This window comes from Papaver somniferum, chromosome 5, assembly GCF_003573695.1.
Source record: "Papaver somniferum cultivar HN1 chromosome 5, ASM357369v1, whole genome shotgun sequence".
NCBI lineage: Eukaryota > Viridiplantae > Streptophyta > Magnoliopsida > Ranunculales > Papaveraceae > Papaver > Papaver somniferum.
This window is the reverse complement of record NC_039362.1, coordinates 206,659,515-206,678,195: the sequence shown is the minus strand read 5'-3', so window position 1 is coordinate 206,678,195 and position 18,681 is coordinate 206,659,515. Positions and strand designations below refer to the sequence as shown.

The 18,681-nt window shown below is 36.5% G+C and overlaps 1 protein-coding gene and 1 non-coding gene across 2 annotated transcripts; one reads left to right on the top strand and one right to left on the bottom strand.

The window, feature by feature from the left end:
• Positions 1-2,960: 2,960 nt before the first annotated feature.
• LOC113280632 (aspartic proteinase nepenthesin-2-like) lies at positions 2,961-4,397 on the top strand. The gene has a single exon (XM_026529235.1). The coding sequence runs from the start codon at positions 2,961-2,963 to the stop codon at positions 4,395-4,397; it is 1,437 nt and encodes a 478-aa protein (XP_026385020.1).
• A 10,813-nt stretch (positions 4,398-15,210) lies between these two features.
• LOC113284729 lies at positions 15,211-15,330 on the bottom strand. Its single transcript, XR_003328352.1, has one exon. It is a non-coding gene; the product is annotated as a U5 spliceosomal RNA (small nuclear RNA).
• Positions 15,331-18,681: the final 3,351 nt, after the last annotated feature.

Below are 18,681 nucleotides of genomic sequence, written 5' to 3'. Positions count from 1 at the left end.
ACATATATTAAGTTTGATTTATTACCTTTGCGGCACAGACTCTAGCAGCCCATGATGACTCGTAACCAATCAAGACGGAACGATCTCTTGGCGAACCCCAAGGTCTCCCATTCTTCTTTTTAGGTAAAAACTCCATAACATCAATGATATCTCTTGCATTATCCTTTGGTGGATACTTCTTCTTTCCATCCTTCTTGTCATTCTTAGCCACTGCTTTACCTTTATCAAGAGCAGCACCACTAGAACTACCAACTTCAGTTCCATCTCCAACAACCACAAACTCCACTTGCATCTCCACCACCCCCATCTCCAGCAGCCACAACTCCACTTGCATCTCCACCACCTCCATCTCCAGCAGTCATAACTGCACTTACATTCCTTGCGTTTGCACCCAATGGTTTTGCGTGACGAGGTTGCGGAGTCGGGTCACCACGAGGTGTTACTTCTTGTGATCTTTTCTTCTTTTTTTATTTTCCTCTGTTCAAAGCCAAAAACCCAAAGTAGATAAGCAAAAACGGCTGGGATATTTTAATACAACCAAAACCGTTACAACTAAAACGGCTAAGATAATTGGATAAACCAAGACGCAACAAACATAACGGATGGGAAAATTAGTAATCGGTCTATCCGTAACAAAAACGTCTAGGAAACTCCAAGCCGTAAACGCAAATGGCTGGGAAACTAAATTAGCGATCCAGCCGAAATACAAATAACGGATGGGAAAACCTATACGTGTAAATACAACTGGTTTGATATTCAGCATATGACTATATATGGCTAGGAAATTCCAAGACGTAATGTATAAAAAGTTGGGAAACTAAATATGACGGTCAGGAAACACAGTTTCGGACAGAAAAATGAGACGTAAATATTACCGCTAAAAAAATTCGAACACAGGAGAATATACAGCTAGGAATAACCTAGCCGTATAAAACTTGTTGCGGATAGGATTTCTGCATCTCGTACGCAGCGCCTTTTACGGCTGGGAGTTCTAAGATATCCCAACCGTAAATCCGACAAATGGCTGGGAGTTTTACCATATCCCAACCGTATAACATATAAACGGCTGGGAATAAAAGAACTCCCAGCCGTAAATAGGTCTTACGGCTGGGAATACATGATATCCCAACCTTAAGCAGTTTCAGAAACTTTTTTTTCAGACCTAAAATTCTCAAAACCAACAGAATAATCAACCAAACCCTTATATAAAGAGTAGGTTTTGAAATTCATTCCTTATTGCTGTCATATCAGGACTCGCGGCGGCTGCTGCATCTCCTTCATTCACTTCTTCTTGATCTTCAGTTTCTATTTCATTTGATGAAGTTGGTTTCTATGCTTCAGTAGGAGGTCGATTCGATGAAGATTGACCTAGATTTTCCTTAGGTTTCATGGTTTTATAGAATGAGTTTAATCGACGACGATTTTTTTTGAATCGACGATTAATCGTTGAAAACGAAGAATGGAAGAAGAAAAGAAGAAGATGGAAAACAGAATGAATATGAGAAGAAAAAGGGGAAGAATAAGAATGGGGGCGATGATTTTTCATTTTTAATGATATTTCCGTTTTTTCCGTTTTTTTTTTGATTAAATTAGGTAGTTAATGAGTGGGTAGAAGGGTAATAAATTAAAATTATATAGGGTATTTTTGAACTTTTACATACATCTGATCTCCCCTATAACATTTGGGTTCCACTTAGTTTTTTAAGCCCAAAATTCTCTCTCCCCCGAAGCCCAACAATAGAGTTCTAAATCAAAATATATTTGAACCTTAAATTCACAAGAGATGGTACTTTTACCATGAATTTTTCAAAATAGTTGATAAGTTAATGTGTTCTTTGAAAGTCCAAGTTTAGAGTTTATAAATCATCATCAAAAACTATGGTTAAGAAAACTAATCAAATTAAACAAAACCCTAGCAATAGTTTAGGGAAATTCAATACAATTTGGAGAAATTCTCTTTTCCAATCAACAAAACAGTACCATGTTCTACAATATCATTCAAGTTATGTAGAAACAAATTCAAAAATTTCCCTTGTTTCAAATCTGAGAGAGAAATTTTAAGAAACGCATTCCTAATTTCAGAACTTGTATTAGGATTTCAAAGTCTCCCCTGTCTCTGCCTGGGAGGAGACGGATGGAAGGTTTAACAATTTGGTGTATTTATATTTATCTTGCAAAATTCTAGTCCCAAGTCGTATAAACATCATATTAGCCATTGGTTTATACTACTTCCGTCCTTAATTAGATGACCTAGTTAAAATTTATTAGTAAATTTAGAAATGATTTATCTTTCAAACCATACAACGGATTTTCGTAAAATTTGTAACATTGGAAAGAATTTTAAAACACCTACCTAATGAATATAAATATGGATATCAAATTTTACATATTTCTTATAATAATACTAATCTATTACTCCATTTATTTATGGTATATGTCATCTAATTAGGGACGGAGAGAGTATATCACAAGACCAGAATAACCAGCATCAAGTCATGCATACATCATCTGTAGTTAGACTGCGTAGCGCGGACGGAGGTGCCGAGTGCCCATGGCTGCAGCCAGTCACACCTGCATGCTGCTGCTGTTGCCGGTTGGATAGATTGTGCAGTCACTTTTTTTTCCATTTGCTGCTGTTGCAGGTTGGATAGATGGTGCAGTCACTTTTTTTTTTCCATTTGTTATTTACCAAAATTATGACAAAAATAAATAAACAAGATTTGCTATTTACCAAAATTATGACAACAATAAATAAACAAGATTTGCTATTTTCCAAAATTATGGCAACAATAAATAAACAAGATTTTTTCTCAATATTCTTGATATTGAAAGATCTGATTGACCTTTTATATGTGTAAGAGCCTTAATACATATTAATAAGAAAAAAATTTCTTATTAAAGTTAAAGATTGCATATAGATATGTCCATCACCCTGTCTCAGAATTCGCATTAGCTAAAAAATGGGTGGAACTTTGTTCATTTTTCTAATAACAACTATTCATGTTTCATTACTATTAAACTCGGTCATCGCGGTTAATCCAAAGAAAAGGTTTCGTATCAAAATGATTCATATAGACTCCAAAGAATCACCTTTATATCAAGGTGATCATCTAACACCAGACGACAGGCTTCAAAGACTCGTCAAACAATCCAAAACTAAAGCACGACACATCGAGTCGCAAATACTACTACGGAGCAATGCAACACGCTCCATGAATCCTGATGCTGCACGTTTTCCCGTAGTTTACGATGCAAGGTCGTTTTATGTTGCAATGGTTGGTTTAGGTACGTTTCCTGGTGAACAAAAAACATTCATGAATTATTATTTAATGATTGATACAGGTAGTGATCAGACATGGCTCCAGTGTGAAGGTGCCGCTAAAACTTTCAAACAAGATATGCCACTTTATCCTGCCAAATCGTCAACTACATTTCGTATTGTTCCTTGTAATACGCACCCTCTTTGCACCGGAGATAGGTGCACCAAAGATGGTGATTGCACTTACAAAACAAGCTATGCGGGTGGATCAGTTACATATGGTGTTGTCGCCGAAGAAAAATTCACTCTAGGCTCCGATACTGGTGGCTTTGAAAGAATTCAATTACGCATGGGTTGTGGTCTTGTCCAACAGAATTTCGAAAAAGATTGGGGTAAGAATCACCAATATGGCAAACCTGATCTTATTGCAGGAATACTCGGTTTAGGATCAGGACAATGGTCTTTTCTAAACCAGTTAGGTGCTTATGGACAAGGCAAATTTTCCTACTGCTTAGAGGCGTATAACAAGAAAATCGAAGGATCGGACACATATTTAAGATTTGGTGCAGATGCGACAATTGGACATGGAGGCCAAGAGGTGCACCAAACTCCCATTGTTGTGCCTGAACAATTTCAGACTTCGCTTTATTACTTAAACCTAGAAGATATCAGTGTAGGTAACAAGAAAATAGGATTTCCAAGAGGTACTTTTGAGCTTAAAATCCAAGGAACATGCGGTTGTATCATAGATTCCGGTACCCCAATATCCATGATGTATAAAGGTCATTTTGATAAAGTCGCGGATTTGGTGAAGGCACACTTTAACGGGCTCAGAGTTGAATATGTTGGAAAACGATACAATTATGAAGCTTGTTTCCGTGTACCAAGAAAATTTGATACCGCTAACTTTCCTTCGATAACACTTCATTTTGAAAAGGCCAATTATGTTATTTCAGATTATAAAGCAAATTTTGTGACACTAGATTTTGAAACGGTTTGTTTAGCCATTTTCACAACGGATACCAATACTATGCCTTTTGTTTTAGGAGCTTTCCAACAAATCAATAAACGAATTTTGTATAACGTTATGGATCAGTCACTCTCTTTCGCTGACGAGTATTGCGAATTAGGTTCCTGAAGAGAGAGACAATGCCATCTAGGTTAAGAGTTAGCCAAGAATAAATTCATTAATCTTGTATGGACTTTAATAAATTATTATTCATCTTTTTAAAAGTTCTTCTAGTACCACTGTAAATAAAAATAATGGTGTTAGATAGGATTGTGATTTCTATCTCAAAAAATAAAAAGCACCAAACATTTACCAGACAGTCTCTTTTTCTTTTTACCTCAGAAAACCATTTTTTTAGTATAAAATTCATCTACTATTTTGATAAAATCCTAAGACTGACAAGCTAAATAAGAGATATCGTTGTCTCACCAGGTTGATTTCCGCTGAATGCTTCCGCTTGCCGTATTGCTTTGTACAACTATCTGTTTATTTATTCGAATTCTAAGATTCTTAGAACTACGAGACAGTTTAAAATCTCCCCCTTTAATGAGAGTAAAAGAATCTTAGCTCCACTCTTCCTAGCCATTAGATTTTCCTGATTTAAAATTTAGCCGTCAGATCTGATTAACTTCCGAAAAATATTTCCGTGTGAACTATCTATGACAGCCATCAAATATCATTTCCATTTATATGTCATCCGTTAGATCGAAAAGAGCTTCTATTACATATGCAAGTTATTTTAGGGGTGTATTGAAATTATAAAAATGAATAAGGACCTAAAAATAAATGCTGGACTACTTCTCCCTTTTTTAAATCTTCTTTACGATTCACACATTTGTGATTGAAAGTTATGAAGTTTTCAGGTCGGTATCCCTGCAAAAATTTCTGTAACATGTAAAATTTGACGACGTGCATCGCACATACACTCTCCTTGTGGTTTATCAGTCGACATAAGAGGACCTTAAAAGTAATTCCTGTCAATCAGTATCCTCTAGGCAAGCAAGACGAAGTAACTACAATTTCTCTCAATTCACTGCATTGCTGCTTTGGAAATGGGTCTAAACTTACATCATTTAATGCCCGAGTAATGAAAAGTTGCTAACAATCATCATTTTTAGAACCAAAGTACCACTTTAAAGGATGTAATTCCAGTCACACATAGTTAATACTCGAGTAATGAAGACAAATATCACTGTTAGAACCATTCAAAAACTTGCTATGATGAAATTCTTCAGAAACTTGCGAAATCAATTGAAGAAACGCCTCAACATAAAAGTGTTACAACGAAACAAGTTTGTAATGCATGCAAAGATGTACCAAAGAAGGAAATTCAAATATGGTAACATCAATTAAGAACAAGAAAAGCACCTGCACCTGAGTATCCAGAGTCCCCATTGTCTGACCACATGCCATTTTGGAACCCCATTGTTAAGGATTTTTAGGTTGTTATTGGCGGGCATCAGTTTTAGGATACTCTTCAAAGCATTTGATATCTCCAAGATGATATATACACCACCTGCACCAGAGCCACCACAACCTACACCTGACAGTACACATACACCAGAATTTCGTCAAACGAAGAATGATCAGGAGGATACTGTTAGAGCACTGCTCGGTCAAACTCGCATGCGTTGCTATCTCCAGCATGTTTGTCAACGTCAGTGATCAAAACTATAAGTCTTGATTTCTAGTCTCTTATACCTAAGTCTCGGACTAGGATAATAAGTGTAGTTGATCTCAAGGACTTCATGGTGATTCGTCATACAAGTAGAATATCTACTCAAGGAACCGGTGAAACTTCTCGACAAAAAGGTATGTAGAGACTTGAACTTATCTGTCACTCAAAAGTCTATTTATTCTATATCTTACTCTTTGAGACAAAAGTCGTATGCTATATATAGACTAGATCATACACATTTAGTATTTCGAGCCGAGTATACCTCGCCTATTTATATCTCGAAATATGTGTTGGTAAGCTTTTCGCTTCGACCAAGTTTATCTTTACCTAGTGACGAAAGTCATGAACGTTTCAATCACTTTGAAAATTTCTTTGACGAGAAATAGTGTAACAACTATATAACGTCCTCTAAGAATGTTTCAATGATTGAAATGAGAGTTTAGATTACATAACCAATGGATTCCTTGAACCGAAGTTTTCGAACTTTGTTGATCAATAGAACCAGAAGAATGGCAAGTGCCAAGTCCGAGAACTCAATCCGCGAACTGCCGAAGTTTTAAAATCCGAGAATTTCTGTTGGAGTTGACAAACTACTTGCGTGAGCCAAGTCCGTGAAGCGGCGTAGTTCTCGAACCCGAGAATTTCTGCTGGAGTTTGTAAACTTTATTCGGTGTCTTAAGTCCGCGAACCTAGTCTGCGAACTTGAGAAGATTATATAAAGATGATTTCTGAACTTAAACTTAAAAGACTAAGGAATGCATTTGCAAACCGTGGCTAGTAAAGTTCATGAACCGATTCGAGTGAATCAAATCATCTTTGCTTCAATTGTGCCTTGTATAGTTACATAAGATTTCCTTGCAATTGAACAACTCTCTTAACTAGTTCATTTGAGTCAATTGAACTAGTTATGGTGAAGAAGAACATGGTTGGTATGAAACGCTAATATGGTTAACCTCTTTGGGTAGACTATTGTTGAACCAACAATATACACATTTGGGTGCAGTCATTTGTGTATGACAATCTAAGTTTTCGATCTAACGGTTGAGAAATATTAGCTTGAATCTAAATCGGGTTTTCATCTAATGGTGAATATTGATTGCTTGGTAACTAAGGAAAAACCATGATTTGAAAGGCTATATCAAGGAGATATCTAGTATTGTGAAAAACTAATCCCCACACCTTACATGTGATACTAGTTTGCGTGGTAGTGTCGTTTCTCCTTTAACCTTTGGTTTTCTTCTTCTAAAACCAGGTTAACGACTTAAAGACTTCATTGGGATTGTGAAGCCAGACCGATACTACTTTTATCTTAGTTGTGTGATCCGATCTTGCATATTCTATCGTAACAATACAATAATATTGATTGGCTTGAGATCGTGAGAGTTTTCCGATAGGCAAGATATAAAAAGTAATCACAAACACCTTATTCTCATCGTTTGTGATTCCACGATATCTTGTTTCGCTACCATACGATTAAGATTGTTGTGAGGTGATTGATTAATCTAGGTTGTTCTTCGAGAATATAAGACCGGATTATCCATTGGTTCATGTTCACCTTGATTATTATCAAAAGATGGAACAAAAAACTTTTAGAGTTTTTCTGTGGGAGACAGATTGATCCTTTGATAGACTTGTCTGTGTGAGTCATATTTTTTTAAGCCTGCGATTTTGGGTCGTAGCAACTCTTAGTTGTGGGTGAGATCAGCTAAGGGAATAAAGTGCGCAGTATCCTGCTGGGATCAGAGGCGTAGGGAGTACAACTGTACCTTGGATCAGTGGGAGACTGATTGGGGTTCAACTATAGTCCAGTCCGAAGTTAGATTGGAGTAGGCTAGTGTCTGTAGCGACTTAATACAGTGTGTATTCAATCTGGACTAGGTCTCGGGGTTTTTCTGCATTTGCGGTTTCCTCGTTAACAAAATTCTGGTGTCTGTGTTATTTTTATTTACGCAAGTTAATTGAAATAATACATGTTGTGCGTTTGAATCAATCAATTGGAAATCCAAACTTTGGTTGTTGATTGATATTGATTGATCCTTGGACATTGGTCTTTGGTACCGTCCAAGTTATTCCTTATGTTTGATTATTGACTCGCTGATTTCTATTAGCTTGACTGAATCAAAAAAAGAGAGAGATATTAACTCCTTGAGATACTTTTATCTCGATTGAGTCTGACTGTCTAGTTGATTCTCTAGCAAGTGTTTCTAAGTTAGTCCATACAGATTGCTAAGCAAAATATTGGGTGGTGTTGTAAGACCCCCGCTTTTTCAATTGGTATCAGAGCAGGCAAACACGTTAAGACCTCACAAGTATGTGTTTGTAGCGACATGACTCTATGGATAAGAGTACTATCTCTGATAAACGCGATACCAGAAATAAGAGTTCTATCTCGTCTAATTCTAAAAAGAAGGGTTCTACTATCTTGTACTTAGATAAACCATCCAAACGAAAGAGACAGACTAACAACGACATGTGTTCTTCCGATAACCCTTTAATTGAACAGGAAACAACTGAAGAGAGTCAATTGATTCTAAACCTTACTAGAATCCAAGCTGATAGATTTAATCGGTTAAAACATCATGTCGATGTTCTACTTGGTGTAATAAGAGATTGCAAATCCAAAGGAAAATATGATGTTCAGTCATCGTGTACGTCTCTTGAAGCTAGTCTCAGAAAAGATTCCTTGGAAATTGAACATCGCTTGAGTAAACTCTTTATTCAAGGATGCTCAAAGCAATCTAATATACCAAGTACTTCTGTCACAAAAGATGGTTCATGCTCAGAACCAAAAAACAGAAACCCCTTCTTGTAAAACGAATGTGCATGAAGTCACCATCAGTCAAAAAGTCTGCACATCAAATGAAGGGAGGAAATCTTCTAACGATGGTTTTAAGGCTGTACTATCTAATCATTCTGATGATCAGAAAGTATGTTTTTTCTGTGAAACAAAGAGTTCGGTGAAACAAAAGGTAACCTCTAAGTTGAAGAAAAACTCCTTGGTTCAACTTAAACACACCTTAGATTTGATTCTTAAAGGTGTAACTGACATTCGTATGTCTAAACCAATCGGTTTTCGTACCTACCCTGTGTATGTTACCAGGAAAGTGAGTTCAATGAGTTCCTCAAACACTCAAGAACAAAACAGACACCTGAATAAACATCGTCTAAAGGAAGATTGTGTGATGATCTCTGAAAATAACATTGCTTCCATTGAGAAACAAAGTTCAGATGAAAGAACAAATATTGATGAATCGAGAGATAATTTGAAGAAGATAATTGAAGGGTATAAAGAATTCCTTAATAGGTTTTCTTCCTCATCAAACCAAAATTCTTCTGGTAAGAACTTAAACTATGTCTCGTATTTTGATGACAGTAAGTTTTATGATAATTTCTCACATAACAAGGGATCATTTCCTCGTCTCGAAAGAAAAAGAAACTTGGCCGCAAACACAAATATCTTGATGAGCATATTGCTCATACCTGTGCTAATTAATCACAAGGTTTAAAGAGATTACTCATAAAAACCCTGTTGAGTAAGATGTGTTGATATTTAGGTATACTTTTGGCATGCGCATCTGTTAAGTTGAGATATCTTCTTATCGTCCATAGAGAAACGATTGCAGACTTGTTGTGCTTAGAGTATTGTTTTGGTCTAAAGTTACTTCTCATTTTCTTTAGGAATTCCTCCATTGAATCTTGGTTCTTGCTACATCCAGGTTCAAAAGTGTTTTTCTTTAAAGGCCGTGTTTTTATTATTTTTGTTGGGCTTCTTTTTCTAGGTCATGTTGTACTCGAACGGATACTCATGTTCTGGCACGAGTCAACTGTTAAGAAAACCCTAGAATCTCTTCTCTAATAGACCCTTGTATACCAACTTATGATTTTCTAAAGTCACGTACACATACTCTAGGTTGGTTTCTGGGTTATCAAGTATGTCTTCTTCTTCATCTTGCTATGGTGGTTTCACAAGAGGATTCCTTGACAAATAAGTTGTTGTCGAGTCTAAGAAGAAAAGAACTCTTGTAGATGAAGATCATCCCAATGCTTCATGTTACTTTTCCTATGTCCACGAGGATGCTGAAAAGGATGATATGATTTCTGCTGAAGTTGTTCACGACTTTTTTAAGTACTTTGGAGAAGCAAAACAAGAGCTCATTGCTACTCTGAAAAATCTTGATGCTTTGAAAACTGAGTTGGAAAAGGTTACTACTGACCTTGGTCTCATAAAGTCATGCATCAATGATCTTCGCAAAGAGAATCACCACTTCGATGTTGCAATGAATGCTGTCTTTCACAAGCTCAAAGACCCCATGACTCGTGTAGTTCTTGAACCGTCCATATGATCTTAGTTCGTGTTCAAAAAGTGTATTGGAGTCTGTTTTCATTTATCTTGTTGCATTACTATTGTTGCATAGTATGTCTTATTTTTGGTTTAGTTGGAAGAATAACTAGTGCTTTGAATAGCGATGATTGTGACCACACATAGCTATTATTTTTATCTTCTTGTTTTTAGGTTTTTGGTTTTAAATTCTAAAACTATTTGGAGGATGATGTTTTGCAATAGTTAATCTTTTTGATTTGTTATATTGCAACTTGTTATGGGATTTTGGTGTTTACGTCCATGAACTATGTTGTCCCATATTTTGTCAAAAGTATCGGTATTCATGTATTGATTTAAGGATGAATAGACTTTTGACATATACAAAAGTTAAGCCTATATTGTCAATCTTTGACGGAAGATAGGTTAAAATCTTTTGTATCCAAGGATTATTGCTATTGTACGTGCTTGTGCAAAAGAATGAGTCCTTGAGTATACCACGGTATTGATCTTCATTGATCCATCTTTTTGTATTACCGTGAGGCTCCGTGATGTGTCTTATGTTGAGCACGATACAACTAAGTTAATTATTTTTGATTAGCTTGGTTGGTTGTTCCATAAGGTATGTTATGTAGAGCATTTAGAACTAAATTAATCATCTTCTTGGTTATTTAGTTATTACTCCACAAGTTCTCTTGTGTTGAGTACGTGAACGATTAAGCCAATCACTCTCTTGTATGGTTAACTTAGTCGTTGCTCCGTAAGTTTACTTATGTTGAGCACAATGAATTAAATTAATCACTCTTGTGGTTAATTTGATTATGTTTTTCGATTAAATTATTATGGGTTTACTTGTGAATAATTTGATTGAGTTTTGGATATAAAAATCATTCTCATGATTTTGGTGTCCAATAAAAATCCTTCGTATCTCTTGAAATTAAGGTCGCTCGTTGTTGTTCTTTCGGGAATGACATCAAATGGGGGAGAGTTCTTTTGAACTTGTGCTTAATGGTCATATCTTGCGGGGTGTGCGGCTGTGGAATTTTTTAGGGGTTATCTTGTATCTTTAAACTCCTTGATGATTGTTGTTAGCTTCGGCTATATGATTGCATCTAAATAAGATGATGTGTATTTGTTTCTCTCAGTCATGAAATGTCTCTTACGGAAATTTCATTATGATCCCGTTCTTGTACCTTTGCCAATTTTATTGACAAAAAGGGGGGAGAATTAATATGTCGTTCACACTACAAATACATATGGTTTTCGGATCATTGTGTAAGGGGGAGTGATTTTCATGTGAGATGGAGTATTGACTAAGGGGGAGTGATACATATCACCATAGTATTATTGTTGAAGTTGTGATACAATTGAACTTTGATACTGTGTAATAATACTATGACACTGTATAAAAATGATTGAGACCGATGCTTTCTCATTATTATAGCTACGGTTCTTCAACAATGGTGGTGCTAAACTTACAACCTTTGGGATCATTGGAGTACTTGGAAGTGACGAAGATTTCGAGGAATGTTGAAGATTATACATGTGGAATAGGAGCTACTAAAGTTTCATTATCTTTTTTGTATTCCATATGTATTAATAGTTTTGTCACTAAAATTGACAAAGGGGGACAATGTTAGAGACTGCTCGGTCAAACTCGCATGCGTTGCTATCTCAAGCATGTTTGTCAATGTTAGTGATCAAAACTATAAGTCTTGATTTCTAGTCTCTTATACCTAAGTCTCGGACTAGGATAGTAAGTGTAGTTGAGCTCAAGGACTTCATGGCGATTCATCATACAAGTAGAATATCTACTCATGAAACCGGTGGAACTTCTCGACAAAAAGGTATGTGGAGACTTGAACTTATCTGTCACTCAAAAGTATCTCTATTCTATCTCATACTCTTTGAGACAAAAGTCGTATGCTATATATATATATATATATATACTAGATCATACACATTTGGTATTTCGAGCCGAGTATACCTCGCCTATATATATCTCGAAATATGTGTTGGTAAGCTTTTCGCTTCGACCAAGTTTATCTTTACCTAGTGACGAAAGTCATGAATGTTTCAATCACTTTGAAAATTGCTTTGACGAGAAATAGTGTAAAAACTATGTAACGTCCTCTAAGAATGTTTCAATGATTTAAATGAGAGTTTAGATTACATAACCAATGGATTCCTTGAACCGAAGTTTTCGAACTTTGTTGATCAAGAGAACCGGAAAATTGGCAAGTGCCAAGTCCGCGAACTCAGTCCGCGAACTGCCGAAGTTCTCAAACCCGAGAATTTCTGTTGGAGTTGACAAACTACTTACGTGAGCCAAGTCCGCGAACCCAGTCCGCGAACCGACGTAGTTCTCGAACCCGAGAATTTCTGCTGGAGTTTGTAAACTTTATTCGGTGTCTTAAGTCCGCGAACCTAGTCTGCGAACTTGGTAAAGTTATATATCTAAAGATGATTTCTGAACTTAATCTTAAAAGACTGAGGAATGCATTTGCAAACCGTGGCTATTAATGTTCATGAACCTATTCGAGTGAATCAAATCATCTTTGCTTCAATTGTGTCTTGTGTAGTTACATAAGATTTCCTTGCAATTGAACAACTCTCTTAACTAGTTCATTTGAGTCAACTGAACTAGTTATGGTGAAGAAGAACATGGTTGGTATGAAACGTTCATATGGTTAACCTCTTTGGGTAGACTATTGTTGAAACAACAATGTACACATTTGGGTGCGGTTAACAAACCTTGAAGCGTACAGTCATTTGTGTATGACAAGCTAAGTTTTCGATCTAACGGTTGAGAAATATTAGCTTGAATCTAAATTGGGTTTTCATCTAACGGTGAATATTGATTTCTTTGTAACTAAGGCAAAACCCAGAATTGAAAGGCTATATAAAGGAGACATAGAGTATTGTGAAAAACTAATCCCCACACCTTACGTGTGATACTACTTTGCGTGCTAGAGTCGTTTCTCCTTTAACCTTTGGTTTTCTTCTTCTAAAACCGGGTTAATGACTTAAAGACTTCATTGGCATTGTGAATCCAGACTGATACTACTTTTATCGTAGTTGTGTGATCTGATCTTGCATCTTATATCGTAACAGTACAATCATATTGATTGGATTGAGATCGTGAGAGTTCTCCGATAGGCAAGATATAAAAAGTAATCACAAACACCTTCGTCTCATCGTTTGTGATTCCACGACATCTTGTTTCGCTACCATACGATTAAGATTGTTGTGAGGTAATTGATTAATCTAGGCTGTTCTTCGGGAATATAAGACCGGATTATCAATTGGTTCATGTTCACCTTGATTATTATCAAAAGACGGAACAAAAAACTTTTAGGGTTTTTCTGTGGGAGACGGATTGATCCTTTGATAGACTTGTCTGTGTGAGACAGATTTGTTTATTGTTAAATCCTGCGACTTTGGGTCGTAGAAACTCTTAGTTGTGGGTGAGATCAGCTAAGGGAATCAAGTGCGCAGTATCCTGCTGGGAACAAGACGTAGGGAGTATAACTGTACCTTGGATCAGTGGGAGACTGATTGGGGTTCAACTATAGTCCAGTCCGAAGTTAGCTTGGAGTAGGCTAGTGCCTGTAGCTGCTTAATACAGTGTGTATTCAATCTGGACTAGGTCCCGAGTTTTTTCTGCATTTGTGGTTTCCTCATTAACAAAATTCTGGTGTCTGTGTTATTTCTATTTCCGCATTACATTTGTTTATATAATTGAAATAATACAGGTTGTGCGTTTGAATCAATCAATTGGAAATCCGACCTTTGGTTGTTGATTGATATTGATTGATCCTTGGACATTGGTCTTTGGTACCGTCCAAGTTATTCCTTTTGTTTGATTATAGACTCGTTGATTTCTATTATCTTGAGCGAATCAAAACAAGAGAGAGATATTAACTCCTTGAGATACTTTTATCTAGATTGAGTCTGACTGTCTAGTTGATTCTATACTAAGTGTTTCAGAGTTAGTCCATACAGATTGCTATGAGAAATATTGGGTAGTGTTGTTAGACCCCCGCTTTTTCAGATACTGCTATTATTGAAATCCCATTAATCAGCATCAGGATCTGTAGTTTGACTTCGTAGCTCGCCCTATGCGGAGGTGTCGAGTTCCCATGGTTGTATCCAACCCAACCTAACTGCCCAGTGTGTGTATACACCAGTTTCATTTCTATCGCAGAAATAGAAATGAGCCATAGAATGGGACTTCTTCCACACATCCATATCAGAGATTTTCAAGTCCTTTGTGTAATGCCTAATGGCTTCAAGCTTGGGGACACTCGTGCTTTTCTGACAATGAAATGTGCACTAGAATCTCATGTTATGAGAATTTGCTGCATAGAATCGTTTGTTTGTGTAATAAATGATTTCCACAAGGCGTGAAATATGAGAACTTTTAGGAATAAAAGCATCTGGAAAACCACAACGCAATTGAATATTTATCGAAGTCTATGGACTACAAAGGTAACAAAGCCGGAAATGGTTAAGTATGATTTGTGATTCAGAGCTCTAAGAGTGGACTCGGATGAGTAAATAGAGATAAGCACAAATTTTAATTATGTGGGTTATTGTTATGGATGGGTTTGTACAAGGTGATCAAACAGAGCACTGCAACGAGCTTTCTGTAGATGCCAGAGGACCACAAAATACAGTAAATAGTTGACTGGTGAGCCAAGAAGAAATCCAATGTAAATCACCATTGTTTCATGAGAAGATTTGGAACACCTGAAGGGATATTCCAAACGATGATGCTGCCCTTGCAAAAGCATAATGAAAAAGTACGCGATCTAAGTCCTCATTGGCTGAACCACATAATGGGCATAAAGTCTAGGAGTGGAATTCCGGCGGAATACCCTATCCCAAGGTTGGGGAGATAGATTCAAAAAGAAACAAAATATTTGGATTTAAACATTGTTGGGTTCCTCTAAAAGAAGAGAAACCATCCAAAAATAGGCGCATGCCGCATATATCTGGCAAGCACACGGTATTCTTTAGTAAAATATGAAAGAATAGTTCGCTTTGTGCTTACCACACGGCTGCGTAAATCTTTAGAAAGAGCGAAGAACTACTTATATACATATCATTTTTAGTGTAGTTATGCTTTGTAACGTATGTGGGGCTAAACGCTTTTCTTTGCAAGTCTCAGCTGGGATTTAAAGTCACCACCATTCTGAATATCTTAGAGAATATCTTAGAGGTAGTGCAGTGAGTTTAAGTTTTTTTACAATGTGATTGATTTATTTCTCTATTGTTATTGTTTCTTGAAAACAATGTCTGTGATTACTAACAAGATTAGTCATTGTAGTTTCTTGAAAATTCAGAATGTTTCAAAAACTTGCTTGACATGATCAAGAAGTTTACTACTTGAATAATGCTCCAGATGAGAACATGTTTTTCATGACCCTACGGGGTGGGTGGGTGGGGGAGGGTCCATGGTGGTTAAGGGTGTCGTTAGTAGTCTTAGAATGCCACGTGGACGGGCTCGTGTTATGCACGATAATAGTATGTCGTCCAGCTTATATATGGACTGTATGCCTTTGAGAATTAGCTAATGAAAAATGTAAACCTTACCTTCTTTCTAAAATCCTTCTGCAACTTCTATCTGTAACAATGTCTTCTTATTACCCCTTTAATTCGTCTAATTCTTCTCCTAATCCTCTATATTCCTCTATCTATCCCAAATCATCTCTATCCTTAGAGATCCAAACTGTTCCTTATAATCCAATTTGTAGTGGGTTCACTACAAGTGGTATCAGAGCAGTCGATTCTGCGGCTGCAAATATGAGAACCCTAACAGAAATTGAAGAATTATCAATTAGAGTTGAACTATTAGAATTATGTCTAGCGAGATATCAATAGTATTGGGTGATGGAAACAATAAACCATCTCCTGAGTTTTTAGCTAGATGGAAGGATTATTTAACTACAAAAGTAATGAACCTTCTATTATTGGAGTGTTGGATGAGTGAATCTGTTGATCAGAACGAGAAATTTAACTCGGCAAAAAGCTTTGAATTAGTTGGGTATGTGCTAATGAAATCGACGCTGATTGAGAAAGTAATTGATGACAAACTTGAAGGAACTCTAATTGATTCGATTTCAGAAGAAAATTTCTTTCAAAAATCTTCAACTCCTAGTGCAACAGATGAAGGTAAATACAAATCTAAACCTGAAATTCATTTCTCCAATGTTTTTGAAGCTAGTTCTGCAGTTGAAATTCGTAAATCTGAGGGAAATGATTCTCAAGTGGTCAATTTAATTTCTCTTCGATTCGACTTAGAAGAGAAGATGGAAACATGTTTTTTAGATTATCAAGAGGGTAAACCCTTCTCTATTTGGCCAGAATTGATTAAAGATGTTTGTCTTCAGTTTGAGAAAGCTCAATATGTGATGCATTTTAACAGAACAGTTCCATTATCAACTGTGGAGATGTGTTATGAGAAGTTTAAAGTCCAAGGGATCTTGATTGTTACCAACAACAAGGTACTTATGAAAAAGACTCTTACTCATCATATTTTGTTTGGGTTAAGTGGGAACATACATACCACCATTCATTTAGCTAAGCTCCAGGGATTCTATTGCGACCAAAGTAAAGGAATTGTAAATTATGAAGTGAGGAATTGCAACACGGGAAATCAGAAATTTTGTGTTAAAATTCTGGATCCTATTACTGAATCTAACTCGGCTCAATTATTTTTGCACACAATCAGAATTGCCAAGGTATATCTTGAAAAAGCGGGGGTCTAACAACACCACCCAATATTTCGTTTAGAAATCTGTATGGACTAACTCCGAACTACTTTGCTAGAGAATCAACTAGACAGTCAGACTCAATCTAGATAAAAGTATCTCAAGGAATTGATATCTCTCTCTTGATTTGATTTTTACTCAAGCTAAAAACAATAGTGAGTCTTTATCAAATACAAGGAATAACTTGGACGGTACCAAAGACCAATGTCAAAGGATCAATCAATATCAATCAACAACCGAAGGTTGGATTTCCAATTGATGATCACGAACGCACAACCTGTATTATTTCAGTTATATAAAATATAATGCGGAAAAGAAATAACACAGACACCAGAAATTTTGTTAACGAGGAAACCGCAAAAGCAGAAAACCCCCGGGACCTAGTCCAGATTGAATACACACTGTATTAAGCCGCTACAGACACTAACCTACTCCAAGCTAACTTCGGACTGGACTATAGTTGAACCCCTATCAATCTCCTACTGATACAAGGTACAGTTGTACTCCTACGCCTCTGATCCCAGCAGGATATTGCGCACTTGATTCCCTTAGCTGATCTCACCCACAACCAAGAGTTAATGTAACCCAAAATCACAGACTTGATAATAAACAGATTTGTCTCACACAGAAAAGTCTATCAAAGGATAAATTTGTCTCCCACAGATAAACCCAAGGTTTTGTTCCGTCTTAAGATATAAAATCAAGGTGAACAGGAACCAATTGATAATCCGGTCTTATATTCCCGAAGAACAACCTAGATTAATCAATCACCTCTCTACAATCCTTCCTGACTACACAAGCGGATTGTCGAGGACTCACAAACAGTGAGACAAATATGTTTTTGACTTCTTTATCTTACCTATCGGAGAACTCTCACGATCTCAAGCCAATCAATCGATTGTACTCGTACGCTAGAAGATGCCAGATCAGATCACCCAACTGCGATAAAGTAGTATCGGTCTGGCTTCACAATCCCAATGAAGTCTTTAAGTCGTTAACCTGATTTTAGAGAAGAAAATCAAAGGTTAATGGAGATCGACTCTAGCGAGCGCACTAGTAGCACACATACGTATGGGGATTAGGTTTGCTAAATGCTAGAAGTCTCTTTTATATAGCCTTCAAATCAGGGTTTTGCCTTAGTTACAAAGCAATCCTTATTCACCGTTAGATGAAAACCTGATTTAGATTCAAGCTAATATTTCTCAACTGTTAGATCGAAAACTTAGCTTGTCACACACACTTGGGTAAACGTTTACTAGAATCGTGAAAACCATTCCCAAACATGTACGTTCATGTTGGTTCAACATAGTAACCCAAAAGGTCAACCATATGAGCATTTCATATTAACCTTGTTCTTCTTCACCATAACTAGTTCAATTGACTCATTTGAACTAGTTAGAGAGTTGTTCAATTGCTATGAGATCTTATGTAACTACACAAGACACAATTGAAACAAAGATGATTCGATTCGATTGAATCGGCTCATGAACATTATAGCCACGGTTTGCATAAAGCATTCCTTAATAATTTAATGTTTCTTGTTCAGAGCACATCTTTAGATCATAACCTCTTAAGTTCATAAACAAGTTCGCGGACTTAAGTTAATCGGTTGAGTTTTCCAAACTCAGCAGAAATTCTCGG

Coding starts and splice junctions, on each gene's coding strand:
- LOC113280632 (XM_026529235.1), top strand. CDS start 2,961: ATGGGTGGAACTTTGTTCATTTTTCTAATAACAACTATTCATGTTTCA.